The sequence below is a fragment of the Microcebus murinus genome, chromosome 4 (assembly GCF_040939455.1).
Source record: "Microcebus murinus isolate Inina chromosome 4, M.murinus_Inina_mat1.0, whole genome shotgun sequence".
Classification (NCBI taxonomy): domain Eukaryota; kingdom Metazoa; phylum Chordata; class Mammalia; order Primates; family Cheirogaleidae; genus Microcebus; species Microcebus murinus.
This window is the reverse complement of record NC_134107.1, coordinates 15,132,605-15,153,689: the sequence shown is the minus strand read 5'-3', so window position 1 is coordinate 15,153,689 and position 21,085 is coordinate 15,132,605. Positions and strand designations below refer to the sequence as shown.

At 40.1% G+C, this 21,085-nt stretch overlaps 1 protein-coding gene across 1 annotated transcript in view; it reads left to right on the top strand.

Moving 5' to 3' along the window:
- Nucleotides 1–653: 653 nt before the first annotated feature.
- The window catches only part of LOC105867203 (membrane-spanning 4-domains subfamily A member 12), a 24,817-nt gene continuing 4,385 nt past the window's right edge, over nucleotides 654–21,085 (top strand). The window contains exons 1-5 of the mRNA XM_076001359.1: nucleotides 654–926; nucleotides 4,514–4,651; nucleotides 5,400–5,456; nucleotides 7,208–7,324; nucleotides 10,163–10,273. Of these exons, the coding sequence (XP_075857474.1) occupies nucleotides 654–926; nucleotides 4,514–4,651; nucleotides 5,400–5,456; nucleotides 7,208–7,324; nucleotides 10,163–10,273 (696 nt within the window). The remainder of the gene's footprint in view (nucleotides 927–4,513; nucleotides 4,652–5,399; nucleotides 5,457–7,207; nucleotides 7,325–10,162; nucleotides 10,274–21,085) is intronic.

Sequence of the window (21,085 nt, the reverse complement as noted above, 5' to 3'; positions counted from 1 at the left end):
TATTCTTTTGTTCATGGATGCCTTCCTCTGTCTTCCAAGCCACCAGCATAGCGTCTCTCCAGCCCTACTTCCATCTTAGCTTCTCTTTCTCTGATTTTCTTCTATCTCTCTCTTCTACTTTTATGGACCCTTGTGATTACATTGGGCCCACCCATAATCCAAGACAATCTCCCTATTTTAAGATCAGCAGCTAATAAGCAAGCTTAATTGCACCTGCCACCTTAATTCCCCTTTGCCATGTAGCCTAACATATTCACAGCTTCCTGGATTAGAATGTAGACATTTTTGGCGGGGTGGGGGTGGGTTATTATTCTGCCTACCACAGTCCTTTCTTCCTGTTGTCCTCTAGGTACTACGAATTCAGGGAGGACATACACACACGCATATATGTACATACTTTGTAAACCAAATGAAAATAGGGAAATAAATATATTCCCATCTTCCCCTCCTTCACTTCCTCCACATCACAGGATATATAGGATTCTCATTCCAAAGTCAAATGAGAATCATGTTTATATCAGTTGTCATTGCTCATTATCTGCTCACTTGCTCTCTTCCTTCTGCATAGATAATTGACATTTAACAAGAGTTTCTTTGGTTTCTTTTCTGGGTGAATACATCACTTTGATATGTTTTGTAATACTTAGGACACAATGATGTCATCCCAGCCAACAAGCCACCATGGATTTCGTGAAACCATACCCAACCCTTACACAGCAAGCAGCTTTGTGGCTCCTAGGTTTCAACAGCCTCAGCCTCTGGGTTCAATAAACCAAGGAAACCAAGCTCAGGGGGACCAACCTCCCTTCACCATATCTTCAGGCACCTTTGCTGGCAGTCAGCTGGGTCAAGGAAATACACAAATGACAAATCCATCTATGGAAAGAGTGGCAACAAACTTTAGAGAAGAAGCAAAGACACTAGCGGTAAGTCTGTTTACTATCAGAATTTTAATTATACATTTGAAAGATTTTCTTGTACCTATAAACTATTGGTGGAAAGAATGCTAACCAATTATTAAAAAGCCTGAACGTTATTCAGGAAACCGTATCTCGTTTAGGTAGAAACAGTCCACATATAGATCAAGTTCATTTTATTTTAGATTCAAGTAAGAATCTAACAGGTGACGGGGGCCTTTACTGTCAGCATGAAGATTTGGTAATTTTGACATGATAAGAGCACCACTACTTCTAGCTTGATTTCACTTCTGGCAAAGGACTTTTTATACAACCTCAATGCTGTCTCTGGATTGGCTACAAGCCCAGCATTTGTATACAGGTGAATTCATATTAAAATAAATACTGATGGCTGCCTTAAAAGGGAAGAAACTACAAATGGGCAGTCTGGGGAAGGCTGAGTGTGAAAGAATTAGGGGGCATTCTCTCTGCTGTGCACCACTAGTACCCTTGGAGATACTATCACTTAACTGTCACCTTGCTTCTACAAAGGGTACTTTGAACACCTTGTTTCTGTAGGCATTGTAAAAATGCACCCTACTTGTAGGTGAAGATTCCACCTGCTTAGGAGGAACCGTTAGTCCCTTTGCTGTGCTTTGCAGATACCTCATTCATACCACTAATGTAATTCCACCAAATTGTGTTAAATCTCTCGGTTACGTGCAGCTCCAACTTCTCCGTTAGATCACTCCGTAGATTATATTCAGTGCCTATTATGTCCCAGAAACTCTTCTGGCCGACTTACTACCTATTTCAAGGTTGATGTTTTAGGAAAGTAAAAATGAGCATCAGTTCCCCTCCAGCAGCCCATCTAAGCCGTGGAGGCAGCTCTCTGGATTCCTGGCCACCGTCAGAAGACACTGCCTGCTCCAGTTGAGCAAATGGGACAAACCAGCGCACACAGCTGACCCCACACAGACCACAGGTGTTGGAAACATTAAAGAGCGCTACACAGGAACAATGTCTGTCCTCACAGAACTTAAAACCTAGTGGGGGAAATCAGACTGGACACACAATGCAGAAGTGAAGTACACAGTGTGTTAGATGGTGTTAAACGATACAGGGAGAATAAAGAAGTGGAAAAAGGATATGAAGTACCAGGAAGTGAGGGAGTAGCAAGTTCAAGTCGGTTGACGTGGGCTCAAAGGCATGAAGTTAGGAGTGAGTCATGCAGCTATCAAGGCAAAAGGGAACAACCGGTATAAAGGTCTTTAGATGAAAATGTGTGTGACGTGTTTGAAGAACAGGGAGGAGGCCAATAAAGTAGAATGGAATGAGCAAGGGAGGGGGCAGGTGGCCGGAGGGCAGAGGAGGGTGGCAGGGGCAGATTTGGGGAGGCCTGGCGAGCCCGAGACTTTGCTTTTACTGAGTGGAAGGAGGAGCCACTGGCGCATGCTGCCTGGTACAGAAGAGGTGTGTAATAAAAATATTTTCAAAGGATAAGTGAGGTTTTGTTTTTTAAAAGCTCCAGTTGGCAGAAGCTACTTCCTCTCTCTGAAGATTGTATACATCCATGCCATTAGCAGCCCCCAGTCACCACAACAGTGCAGGGGCCACAGGTGGCAGGATGTGGAGCATGTGCACCAGTCAACTCAGGACTTACAGTGGTTGTGTGGCCAAAAATGCAGGCAAATTATGTGTCCAAATTTTTCACTCTGTCCTATAGGCAATTTTGATCAATAAATGGCCCTACTGCCAGGGCTGTAGGAGGAGACAAGAAGGCTGGTATGAATCCAAGATCTAACTGCCCCTCATCAAGATGACAGCAAGGATGAGGAAGGAAAGTCCGCAACCAGATGACTGAATTGCTGCTCTGGAGAAGAGCTTGTAAAAAATCACATAGAAAGACTAATGCAGTTCTTCAAGTGAGACTGGCTAAAAGAGGCCCACCACCACTCTGAAGCTATATGCAACATGCGCATGAATGTACAAGAATAATTTTTTAGGGAGAAAAGTTCATAACTTTTATCAGAATCTCAAAGCACTTCATTATTCAAAAAAATTAATCTCAGTATTATTTATGAAACTGGTTTTTAAAATTTTAATTCAATTCTAATTCAATTCTAATTTTAATTCAATTTAATTGTACTCAGTAGATATTTATTGAAAAAATTAACACAGCAATCTTTGTATTTGCAGTCTTCCTGGATAGATAAAACATAAGTGTCGGGAAAAAAATGAAGTATTTTTTTGATGAAAAAATGAAAATCTGCAATCAAGAAGAACTTTTACAGCAATCTGGCAGCTGTATTTATTAGAAATCTATGCTTATCTAGGATTAGGGAAGGTGCCATAAGAGGTACAAGGAAGTAAAAGATATATATTCCTTATCTTTGGTTATGTGTCTCTTGACTGGTAAGAAAATGATTTCATACCTGCAGTTTTAAAGAAAATGAACAATATAAATGAGTATAAAACCAAGTATGAAGGTGTATTATATATCATGAGATGCAACAGAAATTTAGAATGAAAAAAGACAGGGTACCACAAAAAAACAATGGTGATCTAGCTCCTCTTGTATTATCCTGTATAGAGCTGGAGCCCATTCTACTAAATGAGATATCACAAGAATAGAAAAACAAACACCACATGTACTCACCAGCAAATTGCTATTAACTGATCAACACTTAAGTTCACATATAGTAATAATATGTATCGGGTGTCAGGCAGGTGGGAGGGAGAGGAGGGGATGGGTATATTCACACCTAATGGGTGCGGTGTGCACCGTCTAGGGGATGGACACGCTTGAAGGTCTGACTCAGGTGGGGCAAAGGCAATTTATGTAACCTAAATATTGGTATACCTGTAATTGCTGACATAAAAAAAAAAAAAAGATAGGGCGGATTTGACGGGTGTAATCGGGAAGACTTCACGGAAGAGGCGGAGCTGAGCCTGAGAGAAGGCAGCACTGAAGAGCTCTGTACTCCCCAGGCAGATGGTGAGCTCTGGCGTCCATTTGCTACAGTAACTTCACAGATCTTCCCCTTAGTATTTGGGACGTTGGACACCTAATTTCTTTAGGTCTCTGTGTCTCCATCCAGTTTGGGAGAGAATTACATGAAACAATAAATGTATTTGGAACATCATCAAGCACATAATTAATTCCCAGTAGATGATTTTGTCTTCACTGATTCCTTTGCCCATAACTGGTATTAACCAAGCAGAGAATTGATTCATTTGAACAAGACAGCCACTAAAGTCACAGAATGTTTTCTTCTTTCTAACAGTCTTTTAGAAGCTCTCAGGAAATTCTAACGCATGCCTAGGCAGTTGCGGTTTCAGAAGAGCACTCCTTGGGCCACCCCAGCTAGTCTCCCCAAACATCTCAAACTAGACCTTATGCTGAGGTCCTAGCGCCCAACGCCCCCGCCTCTGTTATTCTAGCGGTGCATGTTGAAATCCTCGCGGCCCACCTCCTGCTTCTAACGCACGCCCAAATGACACCCGTGGATCTTGGGAAAGTTGACAATAAATAAACAGGAGCAGCAATGATAGTAACGTTTCATAGGCCTGGAAGTGAAGAAGTCATTTTAAAAGGGCTGTTTTCTTTTTTTCAGGCAATCCAGATCGTGATTGGATTGATGCAGATTGGTTTCGGAATTATTTTGGGTTTACTACGGTTCTCATATGGACAAAATTTGGGTTTTATCTCTATTACTTTCATTGGTGGATATCCATTCTGGGGTGGCCTCTGTGTGAGTAGTTTGCTAGAACACCTCTCCTTCTCAGATCACAAAGCATAGGTATCTCCAGCATCGTCACAACTCATTTCTTTTTTCTTTTTTTTTTTTTTTTCTATATCCAAAACATACACTAGGTCCTTTCAGAAACAAAAATTTTTTTTATTTTGGCATATTATGGGGGTACAAATTTTAAGGTTTCAATAAATGCCCTTTCCCCCCCTCCCCCCACAAGTCTGAGTTTCTAGCTCATTTCGTGATAAGCCCTACATCCGAGGGCTGGAGAATTTAGAGAAATAACAGCTCCGACTGGGTATAAAATAGGAGAAACATACTCCCCATTTTAACTAGGAGTTTAAGCCTATACCCTAAAGTTTACTCTGATCAAGTAATCGGCAAGCCAAAATGTTAGTTCCCTGTTACATTTGAGATGGAAATGTATGTGTTGCGTGGAGAGTAGCAAAGGAGGTAACTGGAAACGTGATTGAAAATATGCAATTGATAACAAGAAGAGATTAAGCAGTAGGCTCAGGAATCATCAGAACAAGGAAAGCTTACACGAGGAGTTCTTTATAAGGAGAAAAAATTAAAAAAAAAAAAAAGTCAAGGACATATCCCTGTTACTCTAGAAAACTGAGAAGCAAAAGAAGAAATTGTAAGAGGGAAACTAGATGAATATAAATAGACCAAATTTTCAGATAAAGAAAAGTTCCTGGGTATAACCAGCGAACTCATTGTTTCACAAATTTGTCTTATTCTACAGTTCATTATTTCTGGCTCTCTGTCTATATCGGCAACCAAGGAGACTTCCTCTTGTCTGGTAAGTTAAAATGTTTCTACTTTTTAAACCTCTTCAAAGATTAGTTTAATTGATTGGGGAGGAAAAATGAACAGGCAGATTTAGAAAATGGGAATGGGAGCACATTTCCCAAAACATGTGTTGGCTGCCCTCATGGTCTGTGTGTTGGATTGCGGGAACGGTCCACGCAATTTACGACTCAGAAACAGCAGTGGTCACGTCCTACCACTTGAACTCACAAGGGTGGGAAGCAGTAAAGATAAGGCTCGTTTAAGCTTTAACCTAAAAATCTCCCTGGTTCATTCAGATCACATACGGGGAAGTGCAAAGAAGAAGGCAGGAGCCAGGACATACCTACTTGCCACTTCAGTAACAAAATCTTTCCTGTTCCTTTGCCATTTCTCAGCTCTGCCTTGTATTTTTATTTTTCATTTGTGCATGTCTCCTGTTCTTATTCAGGTTGGGTTTTTGTTTTACAATTCTCCCATCCAAGTAATAACCAGGCCCAACCCTTCTTAGCTTCTGAGATCAGACGAGATCGGGTATATTCAGGGTGGTTATGGCCACAGACTGTTTTACAATTCTCTAAATCACCATTAAAAGCATCTAGTTTGTTCCAGAAGAAGAGTTTATAAAAACAGTCACTGAGACAAGGCTTTCAATTCTCTCAGTCATAGCACCCCACCTATTCCAATTTTCTGGTCTACACCACAAGGAAGAAAATGATTTGCCCGGAACTAGAGCCAACCAGAGCAGAGGTGTTCTGAAGGTTATATGTACTCCAACAGAACAGGAAAGAATGGGGAAACGTGAACACAAAATTGTGTGGCTCATGTTCTTCTAGACAAAGCAAAAACAAAATAATTAAATTAAATTAAAATAGCATAAAATCAGCCTAATCCTGATTAACCAAATCCTGTTGTAATCCAATAACAATACATAAAACACCCTTCTTCTGCATCCTTCATGGGTCCTTCCCTCTAACCAAAATTGTCCAAGCATAGACTGTCCTTTTGGAGAAGACAAGCACTGAAACTTACTTAAGGCAATTTTTCTAAGATCTATTTAGAGGGCTTCAGGAGACCCTAAGGCATGCTGACTCAGTAACACATCCTAAAGAACTTTAACTGTGCCGCCCATAGCAAGTCAGCTTAGGAGTTGGTTTCACAATTATTCTGCTGTATAAGAAACTGAGGTACTCACCCATACCTCTACCTACAAATGCCCAAAGAGTTTCTCCTTCTAAATTTGGGGTTCTTTACCTAATCCTTTGAGAGACTTCAGGGTGTTCATTAATTCCTAAATTTATCAGCAAAACTGTTATGTCTATATATTTTCCTATCTATAAAATCAGATGCCATCAGACTACCTCATACAATGGCTGTAAGAGTTAAACGAAATAATGTATTTAAATAATTTAACAGCCGCACCTATTACAGAAAAATGCTCATGAAAAGTATATTTGTTCTTTTACTGTTTTTATAAATAAACGTAGTTGTTATTGTGTATGAGGCTTTTAAACAAATGGAATAAATGAACTCCTGCTTTACATTTTTGTACAGCTTTTTAGAAGTACCCTACACCTAGACTGCACACAGAGTAATGTTTATGGTAACTACCCAGAAGGGCAGAAAACAACATCATTTCAACTCAAAAAATTGTTTCAAGATTTCCAAGGTTAAGAGCCATGACATCTGATTGATACTTATTCCATTTAATTTCAAGGATCCTATATTATTATCCTAATTTATTTTTCTTGTCATTTCCACTAGATAAAAAGCAGCCTGGGAATGAATATTATTAGTTGTATCTTTGCCATTAATGGAGTGATTCTGTTGCTGACGGATATAAGCAGCAATGTTATAGATGGCCAAAGCTATTGGACAGTGGTAAGCGTCCACGATCTACCACATGCCTGCTCTCTTTCCACTCCCATAGAGTGGGTCTATCTTTTTTGTCTTTTATTACTGTGCACCAGCTCTAGTGGAAAATCTTTTGCTATTCCAGCTCTACCGCTAGTCACATCGTCTCTAGGACTATTGAGCAAAGTGGGAGAGTTACCTCTACAGATAGACTAGGCAGAAACGGCATCCCTCATTGGTCCACCTCACTATTCATCATGTAAACAACGAGGAAGGGTTTAGATAGGCCTCCAAGACTCCTAAAATTGCCCAGAAAAATATTTTCCAAAGATTTTTGAAATTATGTATTAAGGATATAGTCAAGTTATTGAGTGGCTTTTTATTTTAGGTAAGAATGAGATGAGAGGAAAATGGCAGTGACAAGGACATCCAGTGTTTACTAGAGAGGCCCAAAGAATGAAGCAAACACAAAGCGAAGCACATGCCTCTGAATGTGCTCATACAACAGAATCGTCTATTCGTTATCATTACACAGGCCAAGCAGGACTCTGACCTTAAGAGGAAGTGGGTGGTCTGAGGGCCGGAATTCTTACTACCTATAAAGAATGGAGGAACATGCTATAACATGAGGTTGGAAAGGAGGGTTCATCCTGCCCCGTGGCCATGTTAGGGATTTTTTTGTCTTTATTCTGAGCAATAGAAAGCCACCGAAGAGGGTTTTTTTTTTTTTTATTATTTGTTTGCTTTTGTTTTTTGGGGGGATTTGGTTTTTTGAGGGGGTTTTTTTAAGTTTAAAAAAGCAGAGCTTATTAAATTGCTGTGGGCTACATATATCTTAAGAAAGAACTAGAATGACTCCCTTTTATGTCTAGAAAGGAGAATATTAAGACAGTATCAACACTATTTTTAACAAATAACCACAATAACCTTTCCCTTTTTAGTTCATTCAGTGCTATGTAAGTAATTCCATTCCACTGGATCTCAAAGTAGCCATGTTAAAAAGCCACTTGCTTCTCAACTAAAAGGTCCTGGAATCCTGATTTCAATCACTGGTAGGATCTTAACTAGGGTCTGTTCTTTGAGGTGTCAATAGTTTGAAGTAGCTGGCAGTCTCATTTTCCACTAGGCTCTGAGATTGTTCATTTTGTTTTATTTTGTTTTGTTTTTAAGTCTTTTTTTTTTTTTTTTTTTTTTTTTTTGAGACAGAGTCTCACTTTTGCCTGGGCTAGAGTGCCGTGACATCAGCCTAGCTCACAGCAACCTCAAACTCCTGGGCTCAAGCGATCCTCCTGCCTCAGCCTCCCAGGTAGCTGGGACTACATGCAGGCGCCACTATGCCTGGCTAATTTTTTTCTATTTTTTGTTGTTTCGCTAATTTCTTTCTATTTATAGTAGAGACAGGGTCTTGCTCTTGCTCAGGCTGGTCTTAAGCTCTGGAGCTCTAGCAATCCTCCCGCCTCAGCCTCCCAGAGCGCTAGGATTACAGGCGTGAGCCACCGCGCCCGGCCTAAGATTGTTCTTTGTTAAAGACACAGACAAGTTTTAAGCATGAAACAGGAATGATCACATTTGGGTTTTGAAGGGACCATTCTTTTGGCAGTATGAAGCTGATTAGGAGGCAAGAATAGGTAAGAGGGCCTCTTGTTGACTAAGGCAGAGTGAAGCAAGAACACAGAATCCATCCTTTAAGACGGTGAACAAAAGAACAAAAATTATTCAAAAAACAGATTTTATACTGGCATCCAAGTAGAGAAACAAATGTCTCCAATGTGACTCAAGGTGGCAGAAGGAAACAGCTCGCAGCCCTGGCTCTCATTTCCCCAGAAACAAGACTGAGGAAACAGGGATGCCAAAACATACAGAGAAGTATCGCTAACACTCTCCAATGTGGAGCTAAGAAAACTGAGGGGGAGAGCAGTCAATTCAGAGAAAGGAGGAAGCAAATCCTCCGTGGAGGAAGCCTGTGTGTCACACCCACAACCTCAAGAGAAGTAGGAAAGGGCACCCCCTTCCAGTGCACGTTGCTGACATCGGGGAACGAGCAGAAATCCACAGGAACAGAATCTGCCTCCAGTCATGGAGCAGGCCTTGGTATCAGGCATTTGCAGATCCTCAGAAGAGAAAGCAAAGTTCATGTTCACCAGCAAGAACTGTGCTTAATGCTTGCTGAGCTCTCTCTCCCCGGGCGACAGCCGCATGATTAACATTCAGAAAAGTGGACGTGAAAGAATATTTAGCACTAAAGTTGCAGAAGGAAACAAGAAAGACAAATTGGACCCAGCGGAAGTGTGAACCCAGGAAAATTCACCTGCACTGTGTTCATTCAAATAGAAGGCATGTACAGGATTCAAGTAAACTTAATACTTTTGTTTTAAAATAGGAATAACATGGTTCCATTGTTGCAGAATGTTTCTCTCTTGCTGTCTTTTCTTGTCCTCTCTTGTGCTATCTTTCCACGCATCTGCCTTTTTGCCTATCCAGAGAGATTAGTATAACGATCATCAAATATTAACTTTGGCATTTGGAATGATTAGTTGGTTTCTATATTGAGTGATTTTTTTTTCAATGAGTGGGTAACATTTTAATAAAGACAAAGAGGCCACTACAGAGGAAAAAAATCTACCACCTTTCTAATATTTTTAAGTGAAATAGTCTGCTTGCCAAAAGGAATGTCTCCTGGTATTTTTAAAAAATCTAAAATAAATTCCCATTCCCTTGTGATAAGCATTTGATGATAATGGAGGAGTAATCATGGAACAAGTTGAATATGAACAATAGCACATTTGATGAGTCAATAACTTTTTGAAAACCGTGTGAGGCCCTCCTGATTAGCCCAAAATCCACTGTGTTTATTTCTGGTTTCAGGTTTCTGGAAAAGGCATTTCAGCCATGTTGATGATCTTCTCTGTCCTGGAGTTGTGCATAGCTTGTGCCACCGCCCATTTTGCCCAGAAAATAATCTCCAACACCAGTAGGGTGAGTTAGGTCTCTTCTCTGTAAAATAATCTGAATACGTGCTTGAAAATACAGACTGTGTCTGCTATATCCCCACTATAGGCTTACCAGAGTGGTCTATGTCCTTGACTTTGATGGGACCAAGGGAACCTCATTAGGGTTGTAGTAACGATATTTCTTGTTTTTATTCACTCTTTCTAGGCCGTCCTGGTTATTCCAGCTCCCACTGTGTATGCAAACAACCCCTTGCCACCAGAGTATTCCTCCGTTCCTCCCAGATACGATGCTTACCCAGCTTATCCGCCTAGCTATTAAAAGTAAAAGGGTCACCAGTCTGATCTCATGGGTAAAAACCACTCTTCAGAAACTTAAGAAGATAGTTTTTTGTTGTCCTTGATGAGATCCATTCTTAGGTTTGTCCCTAATGATAACTCTGTCTCCCTTTCACTGGCAAAAGTGAAGAACCACAGGACTGAAAAATGACTCTGCAACTCTCTTAAAGTTAGAAATTTTCCTGTTCGTGTAACCTTTTCCTCAGTAAAATGTCATTAGGAATATAAGGTGTTTCTAGTATTTTTTTTATTTTAGCATAATATGGGGGTACAAGTGTTAAGGTTACGTATTTTGTCCATGTCCCCCCTCCCTCCAGTCAGTGCTTCAAGCGTGACCATCCCTAAGTGTTGCACATCTCACACATTGTGTTTTTATATACCTATCCCCCTCTCTCCCCCCTCCCACCTGCCCAACACCCAATAAATGTTATTCCTATATGTCCACTGAGGTGTTGATCAGTTAATACCAATTTGCTGATGAGTATATGTGGTGCTTGTTTTTCCATTCTTGAGATACTTCACTTAGTAGAATGGGTTCCAGCTGTATCCAGGAATATACAAGAGGTGCTATATCACCATTGTTTCTTAAAGCTGAGTAATATTCGATGGTATACATATACCACATTTTATTAATCCACTCATGAATTGATGGGCACTTGGGTTGTTTCCATAGCTTTGCAATTGTCAATTGTGCTGCTATAAACATTCGAGTGCAGGTGTCTTTTTCATAAAGTCTTTTTTGATCTTTTGGGTAGATGCCCAGTAGTGGAATTGCTGGATCAAATGGTAGATCTACTCATATTGCTTTGAGGTATCTCCATATTGCATTCCACAGAGGTTGAACTAGTTTGCAGTCCTACCAGCAGTGTAGGAGTGTTCCTCTCTCTCCGCATCCATGCCAGCATTTATTGTTTGGGGACTTTTTGATAAAGGCCATTCTCACTGGAGTTAAGTGATATCTCATTGTGGTTTTGATTTGCATATCCCTGATGATTAGAGATGTTGAACATTTTTTCATATCTTTGTTGGCCATTATTCTGTCTTCTTTTGAGAAGTTTTTGTTCATGTCCTTTGCCCATTTTTTGATAGGGTTGTTTGATTTTTTTCTTGCTGATTTTCCTGAGTTCTAAATTGATTCTAGTTATTAGCCCTTTATCAGATGTGTAGCTTGCAAAAATTTTCTCCCATTCTGTGGGTTGTCTGTTTGCTCTCTTGACAGTTTCTTTGGCTGTGCAGAAGCTTTTAAATTTCATTAGGTCCCATTTGTTTATTTTTGTTGGTGTTGTGATTGCCTTTGGGGTCTTCATAAATTCTTTGCCTAGGCCAATGTCTAGAAGAGTATTTCCAACATTTTCCTCTAGCATTCTAATAGTTTCACATTTAAGGTTCAAGTCTGTTACCCAGCGTGAGTTAATTTTTGTGAGAGGTGAAAGGTGTGGGTCTTGTTTCAGTCTTCTACATGTGGCTATCCAGTTTTCCCAGCACCATTTATTGAATAAGGATTCTTTTCCCCAGTATATGTTTTTGTCTGCTTTGTTGAAGATTAGCTGGCTATATGAGGATGGTTTTATATCTGGGTTCTCTGTTCTGATCCACTGGTCAATGTCCCTGTTATTGTGCCAATAAAAAGCTGTTTTAATGACTATAGCCTTGTAGTATAGTTTGAAGTCTGGTAAATTGATACCTCCTATTTTGTTTTTATTGCCTAGGATTGATTTTGCTATACAGGGTCTTCTCTGGTTCCATATGAAGCGTAAAATTATTTTTTCTATATCTGTGAAAAATGATGATGGTATTTTGATAGGGATTGTGTTGACTCTGTAGGTCACTTTGGGTAGTATAGACATTTTAACAATATTGATTCTGCCAACCAATGAGCATGGTATATTCTTCCATCTGTTTACGTCCTCTGCTATTTCCTTCTTCAGTGTTTCATAGTTATCCCTGTAGAGGTCTTTTACCTCCTTAGTTAAATATATTCCAAGGTACTTTATTTTCTTTGTTGCTATTTTGAAGGGAATTGAGTCTTTGAGTTGGTTCTCACTTTGACTGTTGTTGGCGTATATGAATGCCTCTGATTTCTGTGTATTGATTTTTGTATCCTGAGGCTTTACCAAATTCATTTATCAGATCAAGGAGTCTCTTGGTTGAATCCTTGGGGTTTTCTAGGTATAATATCATGTCATCAGCGAAGAGTGAGAATGTGATCTCTTCTGCTCCCATTTGGACGCCCTTAATTCCGCTCTCTTGTCTGACTGCTGTAGGGAGGACTTCTAGCACTGTGTTGAATAGAAGTGGAGATAGTGGGCAGCCTTGTCTTGTTCTGGTTTTAAGTGGGAATGCTTTCAATTTTCCCCCATTCAGTATGATATTGGCTGTGGGTTTGTCATATATGGTTTGTATCACTTTTAGGTAAGCCCCATCTATGCCTTTTTTGTTGAGCATTCGTATCATAAAAGGGTGTTGAATTTTGTCACATGGTTTTTCTGCATCTGTTGAGAGTATCATATGGTCTTTGATTTTGCTTCTGTTTACATGGTGAATTACGTATATAGATTTGCATATGTTAAACCATCCCTGCATCCCTGGGATGAAGCCCACATGGTTGTGATGGATTATTTTCTTGACAAGCACCTGGATTCGATTGGCTAGAGTTTTGTATAGAATTTTTGCATCTATGTTCATAATGGATATTGGTCTGTGGTTTTTTTTTTTATTGTTGCATCCTTTTCTGGTTTTGGTATCATGGTTATGTTCATTTCATAAAATGTGTTGGGGAGATTTCCATCCTTCTTGATGTTGTGGAATAATTTCTGCAGGATAGGCACCAGTTCTTCTTTGTAGGTGCGGCAAAATTTGGGTGTGAAACCATCTGGTCCAGGACTTTTATTTTTAGGAAGGTTTTTTATTGCTGTTTCAATTTCAGTACTTGATAGTGGTCTGTTCAGGAATTCTATTTCTTCCTGGTTGAGCCTGGGGAGGCTGTGTGTTTCTAAGAAATTGTCCATTTCCTCCACATTTTCCAGTTTGTGTGCATAGAGGTTTTTTTAGTATTCATGAATTATATCTTGTATCTCTGTGGCATCCGTTGTAATTTCTCCTTTATTGTTCCTGATGAGCTCATTAGAAATTTTTCTTTTCTGCTTTTCATTAGTGTAGCCAAAGGTGTGTCAATTTTGTTTATGTTTTCAAAGAAACAATTTTTGTTTTATTAATCTTTCATATGGGTTCCCTGTTGTCGATTTCGTTTAGTTCTGATTTGATCTTAATGATTTCACTTCTTCTACTGGGTTTGGGGTTGGTCTGTTCTTCTTTTTTCAGCTCTTTGAGTTGATTCATTATGTTGTCTATTTGTGATCTTTTTGACTTTTGGATATAGGCATTATGGAAATAAATTCTCAGGACTGCTTTAGCTGTGTTTCACAGGTTTTGATAACTTGTGTCTCCTTTGTTATTTAGTTCAAAGAATCTTTTGCTTTCCATCTTGATTTCCTCATTTATGAAGTGATCATTCAGCAGAAGATTGTTTAGTTTCCATGACTTTGTGTAGAAATGAGAGTTCTTGTTAGGGTTGATTTATACTTTTATTCCATTGTGATCTGAAAAGATACATGGTATAATTTCTATTTTTTTAATTGTTTGAGACATGCTTTGTGTCCTAGGATATGGTCAATCTTAGAGAATGACCCATGAGCTTATGAGAAGAATGCATATTCAGTGGTTCTGGGGTAGAATTTCCTGTAAATGTCAGTCAGGCCCATTTGTTCTAGAGTTCTGTTTAAGTCCATTATTTCTTTGTTGATTTATGTTTGGAGGATCTGTCCTATGCTGTCAGTGGGGTGTTAAAGTCTCTGACTATTATGGTGTTGCTGTTTATCCATTTGTTTGGATCAAGTAGAGTTTGCTTTATGAATCTGGGTGCACCTAGGTTGGGTGCATATATATTTAGAATTGTTATGTCTTCTTGTTGAACTGTTCCCTTCACTATTATATAGTGACCTTCTTTGTCTTTTATTACTTTTTTTTATTTAAAAACTAAGTTATCTGTAACCAGCACTGCCACGCCAGCTTTCTTTTGGCTTCCATTTGCTTGAAATATTGTTCTCCACCCCTTTACCTTTAGTCTAACTGCATCTTTGCAAGTTAGATGTGTTTCCTTAAGGCAGCAGATACTTGGCTTGTATTTTTTTTTATCCATTTGACCAGCCTATGTCTCTTGAGTGGGGAGTTCAAGCCATTCACATTTATTGAGATAACTGATAGGTAGGGAAGATTTCTGTTCATTATGTTGGGTTTAACTTTGTTACTTTGTATTCTCTCTTGAGCCATTGTGGTTTCTGGGCTTTGATATTTACCTTTTGAGTAGATTTACATTCATGAGTGTTTATTGTGCTGATCTGTGGGTAACACTGTTTTGAGTACTTCTTGAAGGGCTGGTCTTGGTGAATTCTCTCAGTCTTTGCTTATCTGAGAATGTCTTGGGTTTTCCTTCATATACAAAACCTAGTTTTGCAGGGAATAAGATTCTAGGCTGGGCATTGTTCTGTTTCAGAAGAGTGAGAATGGGGCCCCAGTCTCTCCTTGCTTATAAAGTTTCAGTAGAGAAGTCTGGCATTATTCGGATTGGCTTCCCTTTGTATATTACTTGCTTCTTTCATCTTACAGCTCATTGAAGGGCCTCTTTAGTTGATATTTTGGTCAGTCTGATGACTGCATGTCGTGATGTCTTCCTGTTTGCATTGAATCTCCCAGGGGTCCTTTGAGATTCTTGAACTTGTATATCAAGATTTTTACCAAGGCCTGGGAAATTTTCCTCTATTATATTTTCAAATATCTTTTCCAACCCTTGAGTGCTTTCTTCTTCCCCTTCAGGTAACTCTATAACCCTCATATTAGGTTTCTTCACATAATCCCACATCTCTTGTAGGGTTTGCTCTTTTCTCGTTTCTCTGCTTTATCTCTGTGACTGATTTAATTGGAAGGTGTTATCTTCAATCTCTGAGATTCTTTCTTCTGTTTGATCTACCCTGTTCTTGAGGCTTTCCACTGTGTTTTGTAGTTCCCTGAATTGATTCTTCATTTCCAGGAGTTCGGTTAGGTTTTTCTCCATTATTTCAATTTCTTTAGTGAATTTTTGTTCCAGGCCCTAGAACCTTTTTGCATTTTCTTTGTGTTGGTTATCCAGTTTTTCTTGCAAGTCATTGAATTTTCTTACGATCCATGCTCAAAATTCTTCTTCTGTCATCTTAGTGGTCTGATTTTGGTTGATATCCATTTCTAAGGGGCTGGTGTTCCTCTTTGGGGGTGTGCTTTCCATTTGAGTTTTCATATTTCTGAATTCCTTTGCTGATTTCTTCCCATCTGGATCAGTTGTTGCTTCTTACCTTTAGGTTTTCGTTTGGATAATGACACGCCCTGTTTAGTCTCTGAGCCAGTAGGTGGTATTTATGGGTGAGATTCGACCACTCCCTGTATGATCAGTCAGTAAGTGCCATGAAAATGGTGTGCAGAATGTCCTCCATGTCACTAGGTGGCACTTGCTGGGAGGAGCAGGCTATACTGTTCTTTTTGGGTTCTGTAACCAGCTGTTGTTCCTTTGGAGAGGTACTCTAGTGCCTCAGGTGGTGGATGGGGCCTGGGACTTCCAGGTGTGTCATTTTCTCCCCCTCAGTGAGGGCTGGTCTGGGAGTGAGTCTGGGCCAAGCTGGGTTGGGTAAGCCTGCCCTCAGGCACCACCAATGCCATTAGCAGAGGTCAAAGTTCTATTCTCTGCTTCCGGATAAAGCTGTCAGGGAGGGGCTGGAATGGCTCCACTCAGTCAGAAAGTCTGTGTGTGGGGGTGGGGCTGTCTCAGACCCACAATCTGGAGCAGGCCTCACTCCTTTCCACCCTTCCCACCTCCGTGGATCCTTCTGGGCTTCTGCCAGCAGGCTAGATCTCATGCCACCAGGTCTCCCCTGGCTATGATGCAGGCCAGGATGTTCCCTGCACAGGGTCACCAGCTGGGCTGGGCACACACCCCCCACCTTGGGAGGAGGGTTGCCCTCAAGCATGCTGATCTGCCCTTAAAGGCACACACACCTTAGCAGGCTCATTCACAAATATCTCTTCTGTGCCCTGGGCAATGCCAGACCTGGGTGCATGGGATCTTGTCCGCAGGTATGACCTCTGGGCCCCGGAATTCAATCCCTGACCCCACCAGGGAGAGTAGTGCCAGTGCTAATTCACCCATGGGAGCCCAAGCAGGGTCGATGACTCTCAGCCTCAGGGTCTGTCCCGTTCTCCTGGAATCACCATACCAGCAGCACCTGGGAGGTCTGGCAGGTAGGGAACTCACAGTCTGAGTTCCCTTCAGTCAGCTGAAGGGCTCCAAAAGGGAAGGTCCCATTCCCTGGAGATGCCTCTGGCTGGTGGCTATATTGTCGCTCTCTGCAGCCGCGGATAGGGAAAGGGGAGGGGAGAATGTAGCAATATTGCGCCTGCTGCGCAGCTCGGGTCTGTGCACACAGAGGTGCCCCAAGGGAGTTGGGAGCCTGGTGTCGTGTCCGCTACAGGCTTACCGCTCACTGGCAGCGGCCATCTCTGGACTGGTGTCCGCAGGTCTCTCTGCCCACTGGGGAGCCCACCAGCAGACCAAGATGCAAGGGAGGGGAAAGTTAACAGCTCCACCTACCCTTGCCGCTGGTCTCCGAGCTTCTTGGGAGGCCTTTTCTTCCAGTTCTCCTCCACAACCTTCTCCTGTGGGGTCTTCCGTAGTCTCCGGTACCCCAGCTTCTGATCCTCGTCTGATGTATGCTCATCTGCTTGCTTCTTTCTTCTAGAAACTGTCTTTTTTGCAGAGACACTCTGTCTGGCGGTGTTTCTCATCCACCATCTTGCTCCACCCCTCATGTATCTCTAGTATTTTTTAAATTTGTTTTGGTTTCATTTTGGTTGTAGGGCAAAACTTTGTAGATATTCAAGAGGCAAGATGTTTGATGACATTAATACAGAGTTTGTCCATGTACATTAAACTGATTTGCAATGGGACAATAGCAGGACAACAATGGTGCCTGAGTTGTTTTTATCTGAGGGGTTTTTTTCCTGCAAATTTCAAGTGAGCATATTTCTTTACTCTTTGTTCTACATTGGCAGTAAGGCAGACAGAGGCAGGCACTGAGGGCGAGGCATGAGTGCTGAAACGTTTCCTGGTTTCCTCTCCAGATAAGCTGAGAGCTTAAGCTTCCGAGTCCTCCCAGCACTTCTCCAGCTCTGCATATTATCTTCAGGTGCTACATTCTAGATCCGTTACCAACTTGATGTGCTTTTAGCGGTTGAGTATTAACAAGGGAATTGCCCAAACTGCCTGAAATAGACCATAGCTAACACTTTTGGGTCTTAGACTTTTGTTTCAGCCCTGTGCTCTGAGTTTGCAAACTGTAATAGAAAAATAAAAATAAAACAAAACAAAACCAGGTAGTATTACAATTGCCTGAATAGTAAGAATTTTCTGAGGACAAAGATAATGATAAGAAACAAAATGATAGGCCTGGCTCCGATGACAACACAGGATAGAACCTTGAGGAAAGTGGAGGTCACTTAGTTCCACCTTCCCCTCTGCATGGGTCCTGCAGGTGGCACCCCGGCCTTTGCTTAAACATTCCAGTGACAAGGAACATAGTCAAGAAATAGTCTTCCTTTTATGAGTCCCAAATTATATTTTCTTGTATTCCCAAAAGATCATATAGAAAACTATATCTTAAAATATTTAATCTTATCTTTAATGAAATGCTATCTTTAAGTAGCAGTTTTTCAAAAAATTCCATAGGGATTCTTCTGAAAATGCTTAATTTGGAACTGTTTTCTTTTTCTTTTGGTTTCACAGTTATTTAGCAGTCATTATATAATACAGATACTGCACTAAACATTTTTACTTCATTTAATTCCCACAACAAGATACGAAATAGGCACTATTATGTCCATTTCTGAAAGTAAGAAACTTGAGTACTTTGCCTCAGGAAACATCAATGGTATTTGGTGAAACTGGGATATATACATACACTCATAATCATAAAGCTATCATGAAGCACATTTTTAGCTTATTTTTCTTTAAATATAGATTCTGACATGTCATTTTAAGGAGAGAAATTTAGTAACTCAAAACTGTCAGTGGTCTTATATAATAAACACATTTAACCAAGGAAAGGAGCAGTAAAGAGACAATTTCCTCCTGAACAAAAAACTGGGTATCAAATTCCTGTTACATAAGCATGCTGCATTATCTTTCAAGAGGTTGATGGTGGAATAATATACAGGACACCATTTGTCTTGTTTTATATGATGGAATAACAACTTAAGTGGAAAAATGCATGGCACAAAAGGAAAAAAAATCCAATGGCTCTAACTATGTGGCAGTGTAATAGACAGAAAGAAAGGCATCTAAACTGCAGTGTGGTGGTTCCATTGTGTCATGGTTAGCACTCTGGACTCTGATTTGAATTTTGGCCTTTTAGTTTTGAAATACCTGCATATTTAAAATGCAATGAGAACAACCCAAGTAAGAGAGGAGGGATGAACGACAGTATAAGTTTCCAGAGATCGAAAGTACAGATGGAAGACATGGCCTAAATCATGAAGAAGGGCAGTTTCTCTACATGATGAAAAGAAAGTAAGATGTAATTGTTACAATCTCTAATCTTTAGAGAAATGCAAATCAAAACCACAATGAGATATCACCTAACCCCAGTGAAATTGGCCTTTATCAAAAAATCCTAAAACAACAAATGCTGGCAAGGATGTGAAGTGACAGGAACACTCTTACACTGCTGGTGGGACTGCAAATTAGTGCAACCTTTGTAGAAAAGTATTTGGAGATACCTCAAAGAGCTAAAAATAGAAATACCATTTGATCCAGCAATAGTATTATTAGGAATCTACCCAAAAGAGCATAAGACATTCTATAAAAAAGACATCTGCACCCGAATGCTTATGGCAGCACAATTCACTATTGCAAGGACGTGGAAACAACCCAAGTGCCCGTCAATTCATGAGTGCATTATTAAAATCTAGTATATGTTTACAATGGAATATTACTCAATTTTAAGAAATGACAGTGAGCTAGCACCGCTTATATTATCCTGGATTGAGCTTAAGCCCATTATCCAAAGTAAGGTGACACAAGATCAGAAGAATGGGTTCCACATGTACTTGCCATCAAATTGGTACTGACTGACTAACATTATGGTGCTCAAATGGTGGTGGTGTTCACCAGGGATTCAAAGGTTTGGAGGGTAGACCCACATCTGAGGGATGCGGTGAGCATTGTGGAGGGAAGGGCATACCTCTAACCCTTGCTAGGGAGAGGCAAAGATATTAAATGGAATGAAAATATTTGTACTCTCATATTTTCTTGAAATAAAAAAAAAGATGTAATTGTTACAGATACCCATAGGTTTGCAATAATGGAAGAGAGTTCTTACGAAGGGTCCAATATGATAGCTCCTGTCATCCCTGCCAAAGCAGCAGTGATGTCGTGCCCATGGTGGGGGGGATGGGTAGAGCTGAACTATTGAACAGAATGGGTAATGTGGGAAAAGTCATGGAAAGGGAGAATAAACTGATCAGAGAAACATAGAAAGACTGTCAGGCTGTACTGAGGCCACTTTGAGGGGGTGATAACAAATGGATAGTATGAAAGGATTGTTCCAGCAGGGCTTGGCTGCTCACATATGGATGCAGAGAAAGTATCTATTAATATCTAATAGGCATCTAATTTGATTACATCTAGGGTTAGGGGTGTGGTGCCCCTTAGCCCTACATTGTTGAAGGGTCAACTGCCTACTTTCAACTTTTTCTTCCTGAAAGTTACTGTTACCTTTTAATCTCACCTGGGAGCCCCTAACTATCTAGAGTATCAATTGCTTCCCTCCCTAACTTGTCTTTTTACTGGATAGTCAAATGATGCTAAGACAGTTGGTTTCAACCATCTAAAATTTTTATTTGAGGATCTTTAGAGTATGAAAAAATTTTAGCCATTTAAACAAAACTGCAAGCATAAAATTCTTACATAATGGATTCATTTGAACCAATGCAATCGTGGTTTTATTCAACTAGGAATGCCATTCATTCAACAAATATTTATAGAGTGCCTACTCCGTACAGGACAGTGTTATGTGTGCTTGAGAAAAACAGTCAAAAATTCTGTTCCTTGGAAGCTTATATGATCTGAGTGTTAAACTTCCAGTGAAAAATAAAATCAGTTTGATTTTAAAGTTTATGTCTTCTAAGCTTTCTAAAAATACACCTGTATTCTGAGACCTAAAAAGGTGACTAGAGTAGAAATATTATATTCTAGCTTACAAGTCACATGCCTACTACTAATGTATTACTATTTAAAGTCCTTATGGTATTTTGATTCTGTAAATCTAAAAAAAGTACTCATTTACTTATTTATTTGTTTAAAAGAAAAGTATTGCACTACTACTTTGTCGCCAAACACCATGCTAAGCTATTGCATAAAATT